The sequence below is a fragment of the Pecten maximus genome, chromosome 8, assembly GCF_902652985.1.
Source record: "Pecten maximus chromosome 8, xPecMax1.1, whole genome shotgun sequence".
Classification (NCBI taxonomy): Eukaryota; Metazoa; Mollusca; class Bivalvia; order Pectinida; family Pectinidae; genus Pecten; species Pecten maximus.
In genome coordinates, this window is record NC_047022.1 from 40,190,035 (window position 1) to 40,214,182 (window position 24,148).

Genomic DNA, 24,148 nt, shown 5'->3' on the forward strand with positions numbered 1-24,148 from the left:
TTATATTAAACGAGTCAGGCACCTGTGAATGGAACAAGAAATGGTTCTTGCAATTGCACCCTAAATAATGAAAATAGTAAGCACACTTCATGGATACCAATAATATTCTGAAACCATGTGATAGTGTGTGTCGGCCAGGAAGAACGGTGCAGGAAACTAAAAAATGTTTTCCTTCAAGAGCTAAAACTAATATCAGAAAGTTTTTTTTAATTTTATCACAGCGAATAGTGAACGTTTGTAACACTTTACTATAGAGAGCGAAGTACCAGGGACAGATGTAAACACATTTAATATATTGGATAAATATTGGGCTTTCCAGGAACTTCTATACAAGTGTAGCGGAACTGGACCGGGTCGATCATCGGCGACCAGGTAGTTCAATCGGTAGAGCATCCGGCTAGTGTTCGGAGGTCCCGGGTTCGAACCCCGGTCTGGCCGTGCATTTTTCCACTCCTATTAGATTTTGTGCCTGTGACCAAACCTTGTTTCAAGTGAGGTGAATTCGAATACTTAAATTGACAAGGGGATACCCTGAACCTGGGTTGTGAGTTGTGAAGTCTTCGGGATCGAAGACTCAAAAAAATAGGAGGGAAGAGTGTAGCGGAACTGGACCGGGTCGATCATCGGCGACTGCAGGTAGTTCAATCGGTAGAGCATCCGGCTATTGTTCAGAGGTCCCGGGTTCGAACCCCGGTCTGGCCGTGCATTTTCCCACTCCTATTACACAAGTATAAATCCACAACTTTATAAATTAATTAATTAAGAGGTGACTAGTCGGAATAGAAGGGTAAAACATGTCAAAGGGGAACTTAAAATGTTCAGGAACTTTTTCTTCTGTATCATTATTAATGTCATTAAACATTTGATTTAAAAAATTCTGTCAATGAGATGTGGAAGCGTCCAATACCACAGAGATTTGTAATGAAATAACAAAACTGTAATCTTACCCAAAATCGGTAAAAAAAAAACAAGGCAAAATACAAACAAAAAGTAAGCCTAACATAGCTGTTACTATAAATTTGCAAGGAGATCAGGCCTAATGTCACATATAAGTGGTTATATTTTTTCTCAGTTGTCTAATTTCAGGTGATGTAGGCCTAATATTTGCCCAAAGCAGGGACATACGTATGTAAGTACGTCCCTGCCCGAAACAAACGGATGGAGGAAAAAACTAAGTTTATTTAAAAATCCTTAAAATTTCTTTCCTATGGAATTCTGAAATAGACTATAGTCTATGTTGCACACGACTTAGCGCACGTCTGCCGCAGCCAAGAGCTTGAACTGAATAGGACGTAGGACGTAAGCGGTGTTCGATCGAGTCATGAATGTGGGAAAGGATCTGTAGACATAAACGAAGATTTTATAAATGTTTGAGTGTTTTTCGGATTAATAAGTTCATTTGCCACTCATATCTTAAGAGCTGAAGCAATACAGAAACCTAAACAGCGTAAATAATCCGGTTAAATTTAGAAACAAAAACAGGAACAGCTCATCATTTTCATTAAATGAGAAATATCGACGCTCCTTCCAGCTTCTCTGACATCGATGCAGAAGACATCGGTAAGATTTTTATTATTTATATTAATAACCCGGTATTGTTTCTTAGCATGACTCTATTTTAGAATGATCAAGATCTAATATGGTTGTATTACTACCGCCCTAACATATGCAAAACATCGGGAAATATGGGGGTACAGTGCCGCAGTGCGTAAATTAGCAAACTGACCGATTTTTTTTCACAATAATTCTGGAAGGCCTACTGTAAAGGTTATTTACTACATGGATTTTTGCAAGTGTATAAATGATGACGGTGATACGGTTTGTTTTAATTTTGTTGCTAATTTTGATTTCTTCTGACATTATATATAAATATACATGCATAGTTACATGAGGAAATTCTGTCTATTATTTCTTTATCAACACACAAAACATGAAAAAATAACCTACAGCCGTGAATGAAGTCAGAGTGAGTGATTGAAAATATTTTACGGAAAGACTTTTGAATCCACATTGTAATAACAGTGTTGATTTGCAGACATCATGTTATTTTTGTTGCCTTATGTTTACATCCATCAGAGATATATATACATGTCTCTGCATCCATATGGAGCGGTCATTATTAAAAGCAGAATTGGATGTGAAATTGTGAAAATATGTTCCCGATCTTTCAACCCAGGAATAAAACACAATATTAACAACAGCCAGGTCCTACCATGTGCAGTGATATGTGTGGGCACATCAGGTTATATTTACATTTTCACTGTGTGTTCTCTACTGTATATGAAGGTGCTAACAAAATTAGCGTTCATTCCTATAGGTGCACAACTAACCTGCCGCGTATGAATACATACAGTACATTGTTGACGGTGCACATGCAGAAGTGTGAATATAAAATCGCGTTTGATTGCAGATGAAATAATGTTTTATCAACTTTAAAACTTGTTAATAATTGTAGCTGACGCGCATCATTTAAAATATCTGTCAAAAAATGTCATTCATATATATATACACCAGTGAACAACAAAAAATAACAATTATTTCTTAAAAAAACTTAAATGTTACATAGCACTTGTACATCTAACATTATAAGATAGTCTTTGTCAATTTGAAACAAATTTGTAAGAAATGTATTCAAATACCTGAAAGTGTTTAAAATTATGAAGCCCCACCCTACTGGCTAGCCCGTGTTTCCTCTGTCCCTGACAACATGGCACATGCCACACATTTATCTGTCAGAATGTCCAAGTCTGGTGTCAGGGCCAGAGGAAACTCAGGCTAGGTACTGCCCCAACTTCAACAATTTGAATTGGAAATGCCAGAGAGGATTTGGATGGATTCTATATGTGCAGTGTAAGTGAAAATGGAAAAAAATATTTTGATTTGATATGAGATGACAGCACACAAATCAAATCACTTTTTACTAACAGCAATTTTAAATGAATTTTAAATAATGACAAGAATAAAGGACACTTTGAATGTTTATTTTTTTGCTTACGTTGTTAAAAAAATAGCACATGCTAGGCCTATGATTGTGTTTTCTGATCAACTGAAGGATAAAATTGTAGACTAAAAATTCCTTTCTAAAGACAAGCTCATTTATATATGTGTACAATATTGAAAAAGGGAAGTTTGTGATCCATTTTGGGTCTAATTTAGAAAACAGGATTGCAGACAAATTGAAACTTAAAAATTGTTTGCATTACTATTCCTTTATAGGACAATTTAGCAGACAGTTTGATCCCTACATTTTCCGTTTAAATTTAAATTTCTCTTTATATCTACCAGTAACAGTGGTATATTGAATTCCAAAGTCAAATTTTGTGCTGTCAGTGGGATCTGTTCTTGCGATGTCATACATGACTTCAATATTGTATTTATGTCAATATAAATGCAATCTGTTATCTGATAAACAGAATCTATTATGTATACACTAACCAGAAAATCGAAGCAGACCCCTGTGGTTTAATCATATTTATGCATATGGGGCTCAGAATGGGCTAGGGGTTGCTAGACTTTGGTACAATTGTACATTTCTTGTCTTTGTATTTTAATCAAGGATGCATGCTTGTTGGGGATCCTGGGAGGATTTTCACTGCAATTTGGCTTGAAGGTGAAATCCTGTTCTCTCTAATTAACTTCCTCAAAACATCGGTGGATTGCCACTTTGACACAATCGTGAGTCATATATGTATGTGACTTCACTCTCACTGTTAACATGTCAAATAGACAAGCAATGTATCAATTTCAAGTGTCATAAACTAGAGTAACTCATGAGGTCCACAAAGTACACTTGTTTGTTAAAGCCTTGGTAACGGGACACGATGTACGCCTTGGAGAGTAACCCACAACTTCAGGCCATTTGATTTCACCACCTTATAATAAACAGTCCATGACAGTCATTGACCTAGCTAGTATATACTATACTGGAAGGACATATATATATATTGTACATGGATTAGTATTAACTTGCTTTCTATGACAATATCACCTAATAACATAAACTGTTGTCTTCAGCTTTACTTCGAATCTACAATCAATATTTATAAAATAATCAAAGGCCTGAAAGGCCTGTTGGTCGGATAGACTTAAATGACCTCAGCTGTTACTATAACTTCATAAAACTTCCCAACAACACTCAGAATTGTGTAAACAGAAATTCACAATTCAAATTCGAAATGACCGACTTGTAAGGATTGAATGGGCAATAGCTGCTCTATTTAATGAAAGCTATGTAGATAATCAAGACATTAAATTCAACAACATTCTTTATTGATATATTGATTAAAAGAGAGATGCATCAAAACGGATTACTATATATAATACATACATATACTAATTACCCTTAAAAGTTCAAAGATCCAATACAGCATTGACAATTTATATAGATGTATATAATATTCAACCAGATCCAAATATGCTTTGCTTCACAGTTGAATTAAATTGACAATCAAGAATGCAGTATTTATATCCTAGTGATTAATCTTTATAAACACATGTCAATTTCATAAATTGTTGCTGTTATTTGAATTGGACGACATGCTCTTCGTGCGGTTCAAATACATGTACCTAGCAAACTTCACCAAAATACATGTATATGTAGTTGTATCATTACATTATACTCTACATATTAACCGATCAATAATACATAATTAAATAAATACAATATTAGCGATTCACCGATTTCATAAATTGACAAATAGTTTATCAATAATTACTAATATTATTAATGTCGCTGTATGAAAAGTTTCATACGTATACACTGTGCAGTTGTAGCCTTGATATAATTTAGTTATATCGTACACGAGTTTTGATTTAACCCTTTAAGCCCTGATGATGCATTAATGCATCACCGGGCCGGGGCCGAATGATGCATTAATGCATCACCGTGCCGGGGCCGAATGATGCATTAATGCATCACGGAAGTAGATTTTTTTCTGCATTTTTTTGAAGTGATGATACAGCGATTTAAATAATCATGACTGATTCTTACTTGAATGAGATAATGTTTGGCAATAAATAATGAAATTAACAATACGTAACACAACTTTAGATGTCTAAATTTACGTATAACGTCCAACTTGTTTTAAACTTCTGCTCTCGAGAACTTCCGGTCGGACGGGAGCGAGTAAACAACTGATTTCCCGAAAAAATATATAACGAATCTAGTTTTTTGTCCTGTGTAATAAAGCTGGGAATGTTCAGGACAGTTTGCAATATGTATTTAAATTGACGTTTTGTACAAATGGTTCACATATTCGTGAATTAAAAACACAGAAACAACGATACGTTTGATTAATTTAATAGCCCTGGTCAAGTATAGAGTGGTAACTAAGGCGACCCTTTAGGTGAATAGCTGTGGTCAAGTATAGAGTGATAACTTAGGTGACCCTTTAGGTGAATAGCTCTGGTCAAGTATAGAGTGGTAACTTAGGCGACCCTTTAGGTAAATAGCTCTGGTCAAGTATAGAGTGGTCACTTAGGCGACCCTTTAGGTGAATTACGTATCTTGACACCAGTAGCCTGGAATGTTATTCGGGGACAATGTTCCTAATTGAAATTAATGTTTTTCGAGGTGAAATGGCAGGTTCACGCGCCCTAACAAACCCACAGTGTTACACTAGCTAGCCTAGTACGTATACGTATACATATACGGTGACACGTGTATACAATGTAACATGAGAATCTCACTTCAGACTCATGACATGATCACTAACTCTTAAAATCAATATACCTTATTAAACTGAATTATCTAATTTTAACTCTACCACAGATCATTTATGACCGATATTATCCACGTCCTACCAAACGCACAAGTACATGCAAACTATACAAAGAGAATAGGACAATTTGTAGCAGACGACACACATGTAGTGGTACACAGATACACCAACCGGTAATGAACGGTGTACTAATATGTTAATTTGGCTTTTTTTGCTTGTATTTATTCGCGTTTGTTTCATTGTAAGTACAACAAACAAACAATTGCTAATTTACTTAAAGTTTAATGATTCGTGTGACAAGCAAGTATCAAAATTTCGAATATCATTTTACATGGATCGGAAGTTTTTGACAAAGAGTAGTGACCCCTCCAACGGAAACACTGAAACCACGTGACCATGTCTGCAAGACAGCTATGGTCTATCCGACCAAAAACTATATTTTTTCTCTGTTTTATACATGTAAGATATCTATAATTAAAACAAACAAGAAAACTTAGGCAGCTTGTCCTAATTACAGATACAAGTTTGTGATCTTGTCTATGAGCCATTTATTTTCTCCTCGTGGATATGATCAAGCCTTGTGATGAGTTATATATTATCTCCTTTAGTTTTTGTCTCAGCTTGCGCTGTAGAATAAATTACATTATGACATATCTGTACTTGAATTTGGGTATTGAAATCTACAGTTAGGCCTACCTGACTAAGTGTAACTTCTATACATTTGAGAGGTACTTATGATTAGCACTGGCAGATTTATGATCATTAGAAAGACTTAACAGCTGGTGTAAAATTATTATGATCATCTCAATTTCATAAATTACCAATTGCCAATTGGTGTACATGTGAGCTACAATAAATTCAGATATATTTATTATGTGTTAAAGGTCTAGTGGTGTGTTCTCCATTTGCCCACTTTTTTTAGAACAAAGAAAAGTGTATACATAGGAGAACAATGGAAAACCAATTATAGTCAGTTCCATAATAATTTTACCTGTGTTTACCTGTATGATTTACCTGTGCTAAAAAGTGGGCAAAAAGAGAGGTATATTTATGTACCTGAGAAGTGGGGAAAATAACACTAAGTTATAGGTTTTTTTTAATTTTATCATTTATTCGTGAATTTCATCATACACACATCATATTTACATACATATATATATAAGAAAGAACACACATTAGATAGTTAACATATCTACAAACATTATACATAAGCACTGGTAATACATTATAATATATATACTAAAAACATTTTTCATACATTTTATATTACATCCTTCAGTTAAAAAAGAACATCATATTCACACATATATATAATATTAGATACATAACATATTAACAAACATATATAGCACATTATACATTAAGCACTAGTAATACATTAGCAGTAACATATTGCATTTTTAATAGTTAACATTTTTCAAACATTCTATGTTACATTCTTCAGTTTAAAAAGAACATCATATTCACATCATTATGCTGACATAAATTTTGAACTGTACAACATCAAATGAAAATACATCTTATTACTTTTAATATTAAACATTAATAGCTTTTAAACAATATTTTTTTTTTTTCATATAAAGTACTGTATATTTAAATATAAATACTTATAAACAGGTACATTGCGCATCATAAATAACAACAAAATAATAATACTGTAATCAATGTGTATTTTTTCCTATATAAAGTACTGCATAAAATTATACATGTAGCTACTTATATCTTATAGTTCCTTATAGGTATGAGCCATGTAGCGCAGGTAACACAGGTGAAAATCACAGGTAAATCACAGGTAAAAACAAGGTGAACTACTCTGAAATAGACTATAATCCCTATCACAACATTTTCCCCATATTGTGATTTTAAAAAGTGGGCAAATGGAGATACAGCCGGTCTAGTTTGCAGGACTTGTCATGCCCTAGAGCTATTATACCCTTACTTAGTGGACAAGCATATGAATATAATTTAGTTTATAGTTTATATATATATAAATGAATGCAGGCAAAAACAACACCTGTATCTATCCATATTAAAACATTGTCAGAAGATTGTTCAACATTGTAATTGATATTATGATTTTATATTTATCACAGTTCAGATGCTAATTTAAATTGTTTACTATCTAAAATAAAGAAATGACTTTTAAATGTTTCTTTTCCTTTTATATGGTGTTTCTTGTTTTCAGAACAAGTTCAGATACTAATTTGAAGACTTTTCTATTATAACTTTAATATTTATAAATGACTAAGTGTTTCTTCTTCTTTTATATAGTGTTTCTTGTTTTCAGTTTATTCTCTGTTAAGTATAAGAATTATATATATACAGTAGTATTTTTGGTTCTATACCAGGTTATCATGGTAAGTCTAGATCTTTCCATGCAGAAGTTGTCCAGGTCATATATACTGTCTTATAATTAACTACATTATTAATTTTGTATACTAGTTATTATATCTGGTCTTGAAGGCAGTATTTTTTGTAGGTTTTCAAATTCTTTTTACCTCATTTTGTATTAAAAAAATATATATCGAGGTTTATATTTATCAGATACTGTGTATTTACATTGATACACATCTGATTAGGTTTGTGATCTTGTCTATATGAACCCCTTTCTCCTTACAGATATTCTCCGTCCTTGTGATGAGTTGTCGCCTTTAGTGACACCACGGGGCCTACCATATGGACGATCAGGCCAGGAGACCTGGTCGTGTGCATGGGCCCCAGACAACTCATACTTTGCCTGGTCCTGCGGTTCCCGTACAGTACAGCTTGTTCCCTGGGAGAAAAACAAAGGACAGCTGTAAGTCACAAGCATAATACAACTCACTGGGATATAAATTGGTGGGCCTGAAATGATGAGTAGGATGGCCAATGAAAGTGGCCATGGTGAACATTTGCTTTTCACAGAGGTGACCAGCTGGTTCAATTCCTTAATCAAATGTCAAAGTATTTGGTCACCATTGGGTCTTTGGGGTTCTTCTAGATCTGGGTATTTGAGTTTCCTTCCACAGTAAGATCCATCACATGCATGCTTAATCCTGGCCAATAATTTTATATAAGAGTAATCAGTATATGTTGATATTACTTGTTTTGCAGTTGTTTTTGAATGCATTCTAAATTTATCATGAATTTTAAAAATTCATTTGCCTCTATGTAAACTTATGATTAAAGAAACAAATTAGTACACATCTGTTTTCAGATTTGACCTATAGCATTTTAAAAGTTTACATAGGCTCTACACATGGAGTATGACCCATTTAATTTGTTGTTAAAAGATCAACTTTTTATAAAATCCCTGTCCTGATATCACCCTGGCTGTTGCGAAGTTGTTAAACCCATAAAAACAAATGATAAAATCATCTTCACATCAGTCATCAAAATGAAATTTTAGCCAAATTTGATGAAAATGATTGGTGTAACACATGATGTCGCCAAAAACCTGTTTCTATGTGTTTAATACCGTCATCCTCTCTCTACCAACAGGACAGATGAAGCAAAAGAATACAACAGCTGTTCTGAAAGAAGACGTAGATTGGTGAATCAAATAGGTGAACAACACCTGACCAGCCTCCGACTGATTGAAGATCTGATACGACAAGAAAGAAATGACGTCCATAGTCAACAACGATACAGAGTTCCACGTACCATTGATTGTGGAGGATTTGTGTCTGCTCTGGCGTTTGGTACAGGGACATCTAAACATGATTATCAGACGATGTGGAAACGATTTAAGTTTGACGATGTCCTGATACTTGCTACTGGGTTACTGAATGGAAAGATAAAAACCTGGGACTGCAACACAGGTAGGAATATCTAATGAAGGATATATTACACCTGGTTCAGATACAACACATGTACTGTAGCTTTAGAGTACATAGAGAATTAGTATTTCGCACTATAAATCTGAGAATACAATATAGGTAATGATATGTACAGATTAGGAGTATGTAGCATGTCTGTCTCACGGTGAGGTAAATAGAGATCTACAGGAGATTTATCTGTTTATAAAACTGTAGTGCACCACAGATAGGAGTTGATAAGATACATGTGTTGTTTGCAGACAATATCTAGTAGTGATTTTGTTTTTTTTTTTTTCTTCTTCTTTTTTTTTTTATCTTCTGAACTGCATTATGATAGCTTTAAATGTATATACTGTATCTGAACCAGGAAATGGAAATAGTACAGAACTACTGGCATATCACTACAGTCATAGTTGAAAACTTCCAAGTTAGATATTGAAATTATAGTTCCCTTTAAACTGCAATTATTTACAAAAAAAGTTGACTTTATATTGTCGGGGAATATTGTTCTTTTGATATATCAATTTATTATGATTATCTGATACAGAAAGCAACAAGACAACACAATACGTATGTATGCGTATGTTTTGGTTGGCTTATAGGACTACTTACTTACTCAGTCTGCAGTACACATTTCTTGAACTTGAATTTAACAACATGAACACTATCCATAATAAACTAAATTGTAAATAAATTAAAGGTAATCTTTTAAAACATTGCCTGTAATTTGATAATTAAGGAATTTTTTTTATTCTTATACAGAAAAAAATAAAGACTCTCAACGGAATGTTATTTCCTATGGACCAAAGACTATTTTAGACTTTATATGTCTGATTGCTGTCTGACCATAACATTCATCTTACAAGCTAGTTCAAACCTTAAATTTTCTCAGGGCCTTTGACACGATGATTCAGGAGTTTTCCCCTGGTTTTATTGAGTTAGAGCTCGAGTTAGAGTTTTGTAGACCTTGAGTTAGAGTTTTGTTAGCATGCTATCTTCTCTGTTGTAGGTAATCTACTGATGGAACTTCGAGTTAGAGTTTTGTTAGCATGCTATCTTCTCTGTTGTAGGTAATCTGCTGATGGAACTTATTGACCACAGGGACTGTATAAAAGAGATTAACTTTGCCCCAGACAGAAGCTTGTTGTTTGTTTCTGCTTCTCGTGATGGGACACTGAAAATTTGGGATCTTAATGATGACGGCAATATGACAAAAACTTTACGAGGGAAAGCATCAGTGGCCAACTCGTGTAAATGGTCTCCAGATTGTAAAAAGATAGCATGTGCTGGAAACAATAAATCAGTAAGTAACTAAAACATCGTTAAGTACACTTCAGTCCTGTTTACACTAAAGCTGTGTTAGGTGTTAGCCTGGCCTAACATTCGACGTTTCCATAGGAGAGATAGTGTGCATTTAAGTACGTCCTTATCATGACCAACTAGTACCTTGCCTACCTAAATTATGGGTAATGTAAAACGTTTTACTGATGATTTATAGCAAATACTAGAGTCAAAACTCAGGAATTTCTCTCCAAAATAGAGAATGTTATACAGGTATGAGTACAGCCACCCTCGTTTATAGTTCAAAGTTCAGTCACCTTCACTAATAGCCTAAAGGTAATTTACCTGCCTTTTTGACCTAAAGTTCAGACATCTTTTGTCCTAAATACAAGTTCAGTCACTTTTCGTCCTAGATAAATGTTCAGTCACACACCTTTCTAAAAAAAGGTAGATTTTGAAAAAAAATGGACGACTGACCTATAGACTTATTAAGATATCTACCAAATACTCGTGGGTTAGTATGACAAAATAGAAAAATGATGTTTGGGCTGACAAGATTTGAGTGCTTTATTACCATATATACAGATCTAGACTAGCACAAGATTATCTCAACCAACAAGTTTGATGGATGGATAATGCTGTTGCCGTAGTCTGGATTAAATTTTCTTCTTGTGATGAGTTAGCGAGGGGCTATAGGAGTCAGCTTGTACTTATATAACCAAACAACGTCCTTGCTCTACTGACTTCATTAAATATCCAATAATTGAATTTTTCTGATAATTTCTAATTTACACATTTACTCTTAAACATATAAATGTGCTCATAACGATCATCTCTTGTACAAGTTAGGGTTTTATCACCTGAGGTAAAAAGCCCTGTGAGCTTATTGTAGGACAAACATAAATATCAGATAATCGATAATTCCGTTAAAGTTGGATATGGAGCGTGTGTGGGTATTTCTACCAATCGAAATAATTCACATCAGATATTAGATTTTGGTATATTAGGGGAATTGTTTTCATCTGCTATGACTTGTTTTATAGGCGAGGAGAAATGATGATCAAATCTTAAAGAAAACAAATCAAGCTTTATATTTCAAATTTAAACTGTGTTATACAGTCTTACTAGATGAAAAATCCTCAGTATTTTCTCCCGCACAATTCAAGCATTAATATTATTTGGTATTCAGGTAACATTGTTTGACACAGAAGATAGAAATAAGTGTATCCAGCTGAAGGGCCACTATAATGATGTGTGTTCATGTGAATTCTCCCCTGACGGGGCTCTCCTGGCTACAGCTTCCTACGACACCCGAGTGATCATTTGGGATCCCTACACTGGCGATGCCATCGCTGAACTGGGGTGAGAACTCTACAGACATGGTCACAATGCTTTTCATTTGATTCAGTCTGACAGTATCAATGTATGTGTTGTTAAGATTTGGAACAGAGGTTTTAACATCTTAACTCTTCCATTTGAATTCTACCAATCTTTTTCTTACTAAAATTTTGATGGCTAAATGTGGATAGTGCTAATTAAGATCAAGAGGATAAAGAGTTACCATATCACGGATTAAGATTTACTTTGATACTTTAAATGTCACATTGTTCTTGCTGCAATTAATATCACTGTTTGCACACTGCACAGCAAGCATTAATAAGTTTTAACATGCTTCTGTTACAGACATATGTTCCCAGAACCTCGTCCAATATTTGCTGGTGGCGCCAACGACCATTACGTGAGGGATTTGACGTTCTGTAACAATGGCTTACAACTGGCTACAGTCTGTGATGATGGGTAAGTTACTCCAATGACTTAGATATGATGTATAAATCATTTACAGTCTGTGATGATGGGTAAGTTACGCCAATGACTTATATATGATGTATAAATAATTTACAGTCTGTGATGATGGGTAAGTTACGCCAATGACTTAGATACGATGTATAAATCATTTACAGTCTGTGATGATGGGTAAGTTACTCCAATAACTTAGATACGATGTATAAATCATTTACAGTCTGTGATGATGGGTAAGTTACTCCAATAACTTAGATATGATGTATAAATCATTTACAGTCTGTGATGATGGGTAAGTTACGCCAATGACTTAGATACGATGTATAAATCATTTACAGTCTGTGATGATGGGTAAGTTACGCCAATGACTTAGATACGATGTATAAATCATTTACAGTCTGTGATGATGGGTAAGTTACGCCAATAACTTAGATACGATGTATAAATCATTTACAGTCTGTGATGATGGGTAAGTTACGCCAATAACTTAGATACAATGTATAAATCATTTACAGTCTGTGATGATGGGTAAGTTACTCCAATAACTTAGATATGATGTATAAATCATTTACAGTCTGTGATGAGTAAGTTACTCCAATAACTTAGATACGATGTATAAATCATTTACAGTCTGTGATGATGGGTAAGTTACGCCAATGACTTAGATACGATGTATAAATCATTTACAGTCTGTGATGATGGGTAAGTTACACCAATAACTAGCTTAGATAAGATTGTTTCTAAAAAAGTAAATCATGTCTGCACCAGTACTTAATTATATTCCTTTTTTTAAACAACAAAAAACAAAAGTTGAACTTCATTACAGTTTTGTAAAAATTGTCACTGATTAATGCTATGTATCGAAATTGACAGAGCAGCTAATGCTGGACTATTTGTATTATTGGGGACCATTTAATGTTATTAACTGAGCAATTTACTTAATTTTTAGCTACATGCGAGTTTGGGACCTACAGGACGCGAGTAACCCGAAGTCTGTTGCTAACCATAGCAATGCCCTGTGTTGTTCAATGTCCCCGAATGGACACACCATTGCTGTAGGGTAGGTACTCCTTCACTGACATTACCATCATTATATAAACGAGAATGTGGTGAGAGTTTGTGTATTGATTGTATATTGGCAAGGTGTTGAAATTATTTCTGTACTGATATGTAACACAATTGAACAGCCTGCATTTATTACCAGTCTTAAGTCCAGTGTAGTCTTCAAACTCCTGTTTTTCAATAATAAAGGTTTTATTATGTCAGTAATTCTGTATCATAGAGCAGTAAGCTATTTATCATCCTACTTAATGTGTATTAACACCAGCTAGGATTCCTCCTCTTTGTTAACAAATATCATTAAAATGGATGATTTTGAAAACACCAAAGCATCAATGAAAGTGTCTTCCATGCATGATGAAAATTCCAAAGCATCTTTAAATCTGTTTTTGCATGGTGAGAATTCCAAAGCCTGCTAGAATGTGTCTTCCTTGGTAAAAGTAAATTGCTGCCATTGGGTTGTTTGAAGTGAAATGGATTTCAAAAAATTTAATTGAAAAATCATCATAAACCCCACAAACAACTTGGAGGACACTTTTGGTTTCGGGCAGTTGCCTTAAAAAGGTGGAGAGACCAGATAATGATGGTTGTGTGATAATTACGATAAACCCAGAAATGTTATAGGAAATTCAGTATCTTTTAATCTGTTCTGTATCTCCGCTTTTTTTCAAAGCAAGTCCCTATGCTTGTGTTTACAATATAATCCTTGCATACAACTCTGGAGAGAAGTTCTGAATCTATTTTGGCTCCTATGTATTTATCTGTTGATAATAACTGTTTCACCAAAACCATAAGGCTTATGATCATAATATGTCACATTAATGTGGTCTACAACTTGCCAAGATGAAGAGCTGTCATACTTATCCAAATACATTACCCTAATCTTTTGTGCAAAATTGCAAACACAAATGTATGGACCCTGACTGGTCAAAATGGATCACTTTTCCTAATCAGACCCTCTCTAAACCGACCAAACATTGATGTACTGTGCATGATCGGTTTAGAGAAGTTCCACTGTATGCTCAAAACTTGGAATTACTTTTCCTGATAAAGCTGTAAATCCAAGAGTCGTATTTTTAGGGGTGGACAGTTATATTTTACTACCTTACACAGTATGTTTATAATCTGGTAATGATGGGCCATGGCCCTCTTAACATCTTTATATTCCAATCAAAGCTAGTCAAATATTATGTACTGGATAAATTTACAGCATTTTTAATCCATGTAAATAAATTATTTTTTTCTCTCATCAAAATGTGAAAAAATATCTACAGTGTAAAATATACATAAATAGTATTTAAAAAATAGAGAGTTTGTGAAAAAAAAATTGCCAGCTTAATTTGCAATTATTTTGTTTTTATACTGGCAGAATGATGATCACAACCTTGAAGATATCTTTAATTTTTCTTTGATTTTTAATTGCCTTCAGCAAAAAATAAGTCTGCACTGATAGATGAAGCTGTAAAGTCCTCACTTTCATAAAGAGTCCCAATAGGTTATCTCAGAGAAAATGACCAGGAAAATCATTGTTTTTATTCAAAAGCATTACTTTTGTTGTAAAGTTTATACAAATTTCATTCAATCTTATGCTGATTGTGTGTGAGAAGATTGTTTGTTTAGGTCCATGCTGACCATAAATTTCATGCACTTTTGATATCCGTTTCAATCGAAATGGTCTGGAATCCTTGAAATAATTTGATCAATTCTTGAACTGATATTTTGGTTACAGCTTGTAGGCAACACCTGTGACATTTGTTGGAAATTCTTTGCTTTCCTCATTTCCTTATCTTACCCATGCTTGACCTATAGGTCAAGCTTACTAGTTTGGTGCATATTTTGTTCTGCAGAAGTGATCTTAATGGAAAATAGACTGTACGCCATGTACAGAGGACGTGTCTTTGCAGTTCACAATCCACTCTCGAGCTGCGCGGAAAGCCAAAACTTTCCAGCACAGCCTCATGAATATGCAAAGTGAACAGTCATGTGACTAGTTAATTGTGGGAGGTTTGTACCGTGGATATTCTTATATATGTAACTATATCATGAATGTATTGTAGTGTACATGTGTGATTCATCATCAAATAAGAATACACTTTATTTTGAAACATTTGCTATGATATTTCAAGCTGTAATATAATTATAGCCTTTAGGTTGATAAAAAGGAAACAGCTGTTGCCATATTTTGTTGTGAACTTTTGTGTATCAACATACACATATGATTTAATGTTATTGATAAGACCAAAAAGTAAACAAATAACATATCTTTAAAAAAGTACTAGCATGAATCGTTTTATAAGCAGAACTGAAAATGCCTGCATACTCAAGTCCAGAAATTAATTGTTTACATCATATAATTCATTATGTATATTAGTTTGTTTAACACAGTATGTTTCTATGTAATTTAAAGCAATGTGGTTCATTCAATTTATTAACAAATCCCCATCACATGAATAGTTTTCCTACCCTAGACCATGATAATTTAACATAATTAAACAACAATAACTGAGATATATATCCCTACTGGTAACTTCTCCCCAGCAACAGTACTTTGAACACTTATTTTTTTATTACAGTGACAGGGATGGAGGCATAGCGTTCTACAGAACTCCCAATAAAGTTGCCAGTTTGCAGCATCAAACACGCCGGACCATCCGCAGAATTGTTCCAACAACCATCATCGACCACCTCCACATGCCACTTCGCCTCAAGGAGTATCTAAAGTACCACAACATCTAGTGTGTCACAACTTACTGACTCTCAAAGATCTACAGAAGCCACACAAAAAACTTCTATCCTGGCACTCACTGAATTCATCAGCGAAACCACTGTTTCCTATTTTATTTTTCCAGGACTTATCCACAATGATCATGCATAAAGTTGTTTTTTTCCACAAATATGCATAATTTATTTTCTTAAAGGATCTGACTCACTGTAACATTTTCATATTTAAATCAAGATGTTTCCTAAACGTTGTTAGTTTAGATTTAAATATTGCCATGCTTTTACATTGATTGTAGTTTCGCTATGTTGGAAATTACTTGGCAAAATAGGCTTCAATAGCACTAAGCTTGCTACAAAAAATTTAATCAAAAGTCCTTTATGAAAATGAATAGCATTATTATATACAAAATAGAGTCAACTCAATTTTATCAATTTTTGTGCATCCCCATGAGATCGAACCTGGGACCTCTGGCTGGGCACTATATTGCTGCAATATTGCTACATAGCAGAGAAGAACTTGTCCTTGAGTTTCCAATGGTTAGTGATACATGTGAAATTAATACTATTAAAGCATACCGGTAATTTACAGAGTGCTTACATGGGGGCCAATGTAACAGTGGTTAAGATCAATTGTATTTATTTCAGTGCCTCCGCTTATGATTCTTACACTCAAATGATCAAGATTTTTCGGAAGTTGACTGTATAAAAAATGGTCATGTGGTATATACATATGAATTGATGTACTTTCGGCGCCAAATTTATGTAGCTTACATTTGAATTATATAAATATGTTTGCCTATCGATAAATGCATTTTGATCCGTCTAGTATATGTGATGAGCTTTAATTTCTACCACAACATATTTACCTCAGGGATGTTCTGTTTAATTATATATCCTACAGGAGGATAAACAGAAATGAAGATTTTCTATGAATGTTGATTGCTAGAGAAAATGCAGGTTAATATATGGTACTGTTTAAATAATCACTTCTGTTGACAAACCTCCCATCGCACAGATGTTTTATTGGAGTAGCCCTCGTTGTGTTAGGCATTTGAATGTCATGTGATGAAGTTATGATTGATAACTCAATGGTAAGACCGGACCATGTTATACCATGGTGTGACATCTGCTGTCTGTCTAGTTTAATTCCTTTGAAGTATATGTATTTTGAAATAGTAATCAGGTGAGTTATACCTGCTCTTGTGCCTTTGTCATGCTATTCTAATCAACATTTCCATAAAGGGAATTGTTTTTGGTTTTAATATCTGGAGCTTATGAAAGTTGTCATCTGTTTGGAATTCATGTCCTTTATTTGCCCTTCTTAATTGAGCATGAATTTCTGTGTTTGACTAAATGTATTTTGTACCTACCGAGAACTGAGTTTGAAATTCTTTGCTGCGTTTTTGTTGTCTGTGAGGATTGTTTCATAATGAGCTAGAATGGCAGTGATAAAACAAAAAACTTATATCATTGACAATTAATTGATTTGTCTGCATTTACCGTGATACATTCTACCTTGAATTTCTTTATGAATAATGATATCATCAGCATTCCTGATTTAAGGTCCGACAATCTTTCCAATTTATATTATTGTTTTAGTCCATTACATTGTTTGCACAGGTCAAAATACAATTTATTGTGATGTTGGTTAGTTTACATTTTGATGGGATCATGATGATTTATAACAGCTGTCACCGATCACACAGTACAATCAGTAATACAAATCAGTATTCAGATGTTTACTGTAGAATCTGCTTGTTTACCTGCTTGAATACTTAGAATACTTTTCATGAATTAATTGCTGTATTTATACGTCTTTAAAGTTACCCAAACCAAAACACTTTCATCATTTTGAGATGTGCCGTAAATACTCTTTCTATTGAATGTTGTTGGCTTTGTTATCATGGTTGTTGATAATATAAACCTGATGGTTTATTTAAGGTTTTCGTTTTTACCTAGATGTACATTGTGAATATATATTTTGTAAATTACACCATATGATTTATCTGTTATGTTTGATTTTAGTTTATCAGTCACCCTGACTGTCATTGGTTTTGTTTAAAAGAGTTGATGAATTGTGGTTTGCCTGGCCTCAACATTTTACAGGTAAATTATGTACTGTTTATTACATGAATATGTTACAGATGATTGATTACAACTGGTATATATAGTTGATCTGCTGGACATATGTCATAGTACAGCAGCTGTCCATTGTCACACAGTTATAATAGTGCTAGAAGATTCAGGGGAATGAAATCCCAACAAAGTTTGTGAAAGCGTGACCTTTGAAGGTCAAGGGTCAATTTTGTTAAAACTTGCAAAAGACTTCTGATGATTTATTGGAAGGCTGACTTTGCTTGTAACTTTTGTCAAATTCTGAAGTGACTAATGATGAACCAAATGACCTTGAGGTACAATATTTATACATGTAGCCTGTATCTTCTGTACAGCTGGCTTACACTGTAGTTAATCAAGGATATTTGTTTGCTTTAGGATGACCTTGCTGTCTATCCTATGTCACAGTGTTCTAAATTGTTCCAGTTAGCTTTTTCAGATGAATATCTTTTTATTGATATTTTGAAAATCTCGAATAAAAAAAGCTGAAGTCTACAGACAAGGATCAATTAGCTGTAGCAAAAACAGTTGGTCTGGAGTGCTGTTAGCTTTTGTAGTTTGACCAAAAAGTTACGCATTGGCCACCAGCTGAGCAATACATGCCCATTTGACCTCATGCTATTTAAATAATTTAAATCTTTAGTGCTAAATTTAGAATTTTACAAACAGTGCTGAATGCAGTTGTAGTGCTGAATCCTATCATAGCCATAGTGCTTTAATCTGTGACCACATTTACAGATGATATAGTCCAAAGTAACCCTACAATAATAAGGTTGGATTGTCATGTTATATAGATGGGGTCTGGCTGGACAGTTTCTAATACAACAGGATTCGTGTTTGTCCTGTAACTCAGATGCTTGCGTTACTGAAGGACAGAAGGTGGTGGTTACTGGTAACGGTGACAGAATTTCACTGTAAAATCTCTAGTGCTTAACTCATTATTTTACATGTCCACTGTACATATTATAATAGCCATGTTTACAGTATGTTTGTAGGATTTTTACAAGTTATTTCTCCACTATTTAGTCACTGTACCTTTGGTATATCTCAAATGCTAGCTTGGAACTACAGAAACACTTCATTGTGGTTACCTTATAATTTATATTATAATACATTCTAGTGTTCTTATCATGAGAGTACCCGAGAAGCTTACTCAAACTTTGGCAGTTCAGCTATTCTATGTATTCATCCTCTAAGCTTGAGAACCAATAGTAATACTTAAGACTCAAAATGTGTGGACGAGTTTATCACATAGCATTGTGTATAGATAGGTATGAACTACCTACCAGATACACATGTTATATACACTCTAGGTAGGCTGTGTATAGACAGGTATGAACTACCTACCAGATAAACATGTTATATACACTCTAGGTAGGCTGTGTATAGATAGGTATGAACTACCTACCAGATAAACATATTATATACACTCTAGGTAGGCTGAGTCATTAAAAACATCCCTGGCTCATAGCCAAACACCATCTGCCAAGTTTGTTAACAGCATTGAAGTTAACTCATGGATGATTCTGTTACATCTGAAAAAAAAATGATTCAAATTTGTTTATGCCTGTGAATATTTTGTTATGGTTTTTATTCCAAAACAAGATACCATTTTGGAAGTGTTAGTGGGTATTATTTACTGTTCAAAATTAATTAATTCATTAATCAATTTAGGTTATCATTTGCTGCTTAATAGTATCAGCATTACCAACAGGTACAGCTTGTATATAATTAAGTTGTTACACAATGCCAGCATCACTCTATATTGAAATTACTATGATAAATAAAACAATTGAAACTGCAGTGAACTTGTTCTATGTATTATCATTAATGTTAAACAATATTTGTATTTGTATTTTTGTCTTTATACTACATTTATACTATATACTGGAGCCAACATATCAACATGTGGGTACAAAGTAGGGATTGACTTTATGTGGGGCATTAAAATAGTTGACATTTCCAATGAACTACGATAGATATGTCTGGGGTTATTACCAGATAAATGCTGTTATGATACAAAAGTATCTAGTTACACATCACCTCACACTATCAACTTATTTCCTGGTAATTGATATAATTATGTGACAAGGCAATGCCGAAATTGTTGAAAATGGAATTAGTACCATTATGATAAATATTTTCTGTTAATATTTGTACTAAGTAATTGAAGCATTGATCTTGATACCCTTAAATACTAACTTGCTCAGGTTTAACGTATGTTCACAGTCCAACTAATACCAAGGGAAACATATATGAAATTTGAGAAAGATCCATTTAGTACTTTCTGAGAAAAAGCAATAACAAACTTCAAACTATCAAAACCAAAGATGGCTGCCTGTCGGCCATGTTGTTTTCAGATCAGTCCCAAAATGCAGTATGTACAACTAAGTACTTAGGGGAACTTACACATGAAATATGAGAAAGATCTTTTAAGGACTTTCTGAAAAATAGTGATAATAAACTTCAATTGTCAAAATCCTAAGATGGCTGTCTGTCGGCCATGTTTTTGATCAGTCCCAAATTGAAATATGCACAGCTAGGGACCAAGGGGAACTAACATGAAATATGAGAAAGATCCCATTTGTACTTTCTGAGAAATAGCGATAATAATATTTAATTATCAAAATCCAAGATGGCTGCCTGTCAGCCATGTTGTTTTCCAATCGGTCCCAAAATGCAGTACTTGCATATGAAATTTACGAAGGATCCCTTCAGTTCTTTTTGAGAAATAGCGATTAACAAACTTCAATTATCAAAATCCAAGATAGCCGCCAGTCGGCCATGTTGTTTTCCGATCGGTCCCAAAATGCAATATGCATAACTAGGGACCTAGGTCAAGTTACATATGAAATTAAAGATCATCCCTTTAGTACTTTCTGAGAAATATCGATAGCGAACTTCAATTGTCAAAATACAAGATGTCTGTCTGTTGTTTTCTGATCGGTCCCAAATTGAAATATGCACAACTAATACCACGAGAAACTTACAGATGAAATTTGAGAAAGATCCCTTTAGTACTTTCTGAGAAAAGGCGATAAACTTCAACTATCAAAACCCAGGATGGCTGCCTGTTGGCCATGTTGTTTTCCAATCAGTCCCAAAATGCAGTATGCACAACTAAAGACGTCGGGGAACTTACATATGAAATTTGAGAAAGATCCCGTTTGTACTTTCTGAGAAAAAGCGATTACAAACTTCATTTGTCAAAATCAAAGATGGCTGCCTGTGGGCCATGTTTTCCGATTAGTCCCAAAATTAAGTATTCACAACTAGGGACTTACCGGGTATGGGAACTTACATATGAAATTTTAGAAAGATCCCTTCAGTACTTTCTGAAAAAAATGCGATAGCAAACTTCAATTGTCAAAATCCAAGATGGCTGCCTATTAGCCATGTTGTTTTCCAGTCAGTCCGCAAAAGAAAAATACACAACTAGACTAATACCAAGGGGAACTTGCATATGAAATTTGAGAAAGATCCCTTTTATGATGATGGTGGGCTAAATAAAGCACATGTTATTAGCTAACGCCCATGGCATGAACGGCCTTTCATAGACCAACAACAGTATTTAGATAACTTCAAAACGTTTTTTTTCTGGTCACTACGGTATCTACGGACCAAGCGACTGAAAGGTCAAGGTAGGCATAGACAAAATAAATCGGTCAATATGTCACGTGACATGACATACAAACTTTTCCTCTACACTGACACAACGCTTATAGTCCGTTTCAAAACTTGGCTGCAATAGTACTAGTGGTGAGCGTCCATCCTTAGCCCGGGTTTCCTCTGGCCCTGACACCATGTCTGGTGTAGGGCCCCTACACCAGACATGGTGTCAGGGCCAGAGGAAACTCGGGCTAGTCCATCCTATGATACTGTTTCGTAGTTGTAGTAAAATAAAATAAAATTTACATTACAGTAAATTGCAGATATGCTGTCGTTGATCACAAGCCAAGAACCTGCATAGCCATATATCATTCTCCTGAATATGGATTAAAATGACTGACTGTCAGTTCAAAGTCTTTATTTACCAAAAGTCCTAAGGCATATAGATATATAAAAGATATACATTAAACATTATTGAATATATCCATGATAATTGCTCAATATATGATTGATGTATGATTGATATATGACTGACAGTATACTGGTGGGTTGGATAGCATCTTACTAAATATTTGTGGCTGGAATAATAATGAAGCCCTAGTCGTATTTGTTTTTCCATTTACATGTGTCAAACGTTTAAAAGTTGTACAGAGATTTTGTTATTAAGGGCTATATAGTATATAATGAACAGCGGGTGTCACTTTACCAAATTTTAATCTAGCCCCCATAACGTCTGAAAATGTGCTATACACACTAGAGAAAATCCTTTTACATATAGGCTGTAAAACTTCCTCAGGTCCCTTTGACATATATATATGTACATGTACAATCTATAGAAGATGGTAAGTAACTTCCGTTTACCGCGAAAAGAAAAAAAATATCGGTGTAGCAATTGACAGCAAACTATCAATCATGTACACATATCTAAAAAGAGTCAATACAGTGAATTGGTTAAAGGTGTCACTAGGAGAACTATGAACCATAACACATTCAAAGCTCGGTTCAAACAGAGACGTGTATTCAGTCGTAAGACCTCAACATGATTATATCAACTAAGTCTGGAGCCAGCACCTGACAAAACATGTGGACGCTTTTGAAAACGTCCAGAGAAGAGCGACCAAGTTGATACCGGTTATAACATATGCCTGTCCTACCCAGAGAGACATGATTGAACTTTTTGAAAATAATGACACAGAAATGCGATCCCGAAGTGTCCAAGTTCATGTAACAAAAGAACAATTCTGTTACAAGGGGTCATGGATATAAAAGGGTCTTAAATGAATTTTCATTTCATATGAGATTTTATGAAATGTGTTTTAGAAGTTCATAATTTTGCAAGACTTGGCAAGCAAAAATTAAAACTCCGAGATGAGTTTAAGAACATTTAAGATACTTTCCATGACATACTATAAGATAATTCACTCTGACAGATCGCTCTGCTTTGTCCCTATATAACACTACCAAGGCCAGTTCCGTGTTAGAAACCATAGCACGAGCGTAGTAATATGCAAAATACATGTTAGTAACAAACGTCGTTTTTTTTCTCTCGACGTAACAACCTCTAAAGCGCGGCCAAATATTTTTTACCTGATGACAGAAAATAACATAAGATATGAATACTAGTAGCAACTATTGATTGATTAGATTTAAAAAATGATATCATTGTTTTTCTTATTTTACACGCACTCCGTTTTTTTCCCAGGAAAAGTCAGAAGACAAAATTCCATGAGCGGTTCCGTCGGTTGTTATACTTGTGGAACAGATTTCAAAAATTGAAATAAAAAAGTTACTTGCAAACGAAATTACGAATGTTAGAAATAATATATTACACAGCATTCTGTTATGGTCCTATCGTAATCATAACGCACGTCATTCAATTTGTCTGCGAACTGTCTGTACGCGCGTGAAGGTTATTTGTCTGCAACCAGTTCCGTGTTACACAACCATAACAAAGAACAGAAAGCTGTTTAAATGGGGATGATTTAATGATTACATGGAGACAGCCATTTTGTTGAGCCATTCACATTCATGAACTCACGTCATTGT

General features: G+C 34.3%; 1 protein-coding gene across 5 annotated transcripts; it reads left to right on the plus strand.

Annotated features, from left to right (window-relative positions):
• The first annotated feature begins 1,275 nt into the window (after positions 1 to 1,275).
• Positions 1,276 to 20,296, plus strand: LOC117333498 (WD repeat and SOCS box-containing protein 1-like). Of its 5 annotated transcripts, none has more exons than XR_004533917.1 (9): positions 1,276 to 1,560; positions 8,340 to 8,517; positions 9,201 to 9,520; positions 10,588 to 10,820; positions 11,988 to 12,160; positions 12,482 to 12,595; positions 13,548 to 13,658; positions 15,505 to 15,661; positions 16,231 to 16,342. XR_004533917.1 is itself a non-coding variant. In XM_033892814.1 (8 exons), exons 1-8 carry the CDS (start codon positions 1,506 to 1,508, stop codon positions 16,391 to 16,393), a joined length of 1,347 nt encoding a protein of 448 aa, XP_033748705.1. In that variant the 5' UTR covers positions 1,277 to 1,505; the 3' UTR covers positions 16,394 to 20,296. The 5 variants fall into 5 exon arrangements, 1 of the variants encoding a protein (XP_033748705.1); XR_004533914.1 differs by lacking the exon at positions 15,505 to 15,661 and adding an exon at positions 19,929 to 20,296 and having other exon boundaries at positions 1,277 to 1,560; positions 16,231 to 19,867; XR_004533916.1 differs by lacking the exon at positions 15,505 to 15,661 and adding an exon at positions 19,929 to 20,296 and having other exon boundaries at positions 1,277 to 1,560; positions 16,231 to 19,806.
• The last annotated feature ends 3,852 nt before the right edge of the window (positions 20,297 to 24,148 follow it).

Excerpts from the sequence above, each read along its gene's own strand:
- LOC117333498 (XM_033892814.1), top strand. The coding sequence starts at position 1,506 with ATGAGAAATATCGACGCTCCTTCCAGCTTCTCTGACATCGATGCAGAA. Across the intron at positions 8,518-9,200 it reads GAGAAAAACAAAGGACAGCT|GACAGATGAAGCAAAAGAAT; the intron begins GTAAGTCACAAG and ends CTCTACCAACAG. Across the intron at positions 13,659-16,230 it reads GGACACACCATTGCTGTAGG|TGACAGGGATGGAGGCATAG; the intron begins GTAGGTACTCCT and ends TTTTTATTACAG.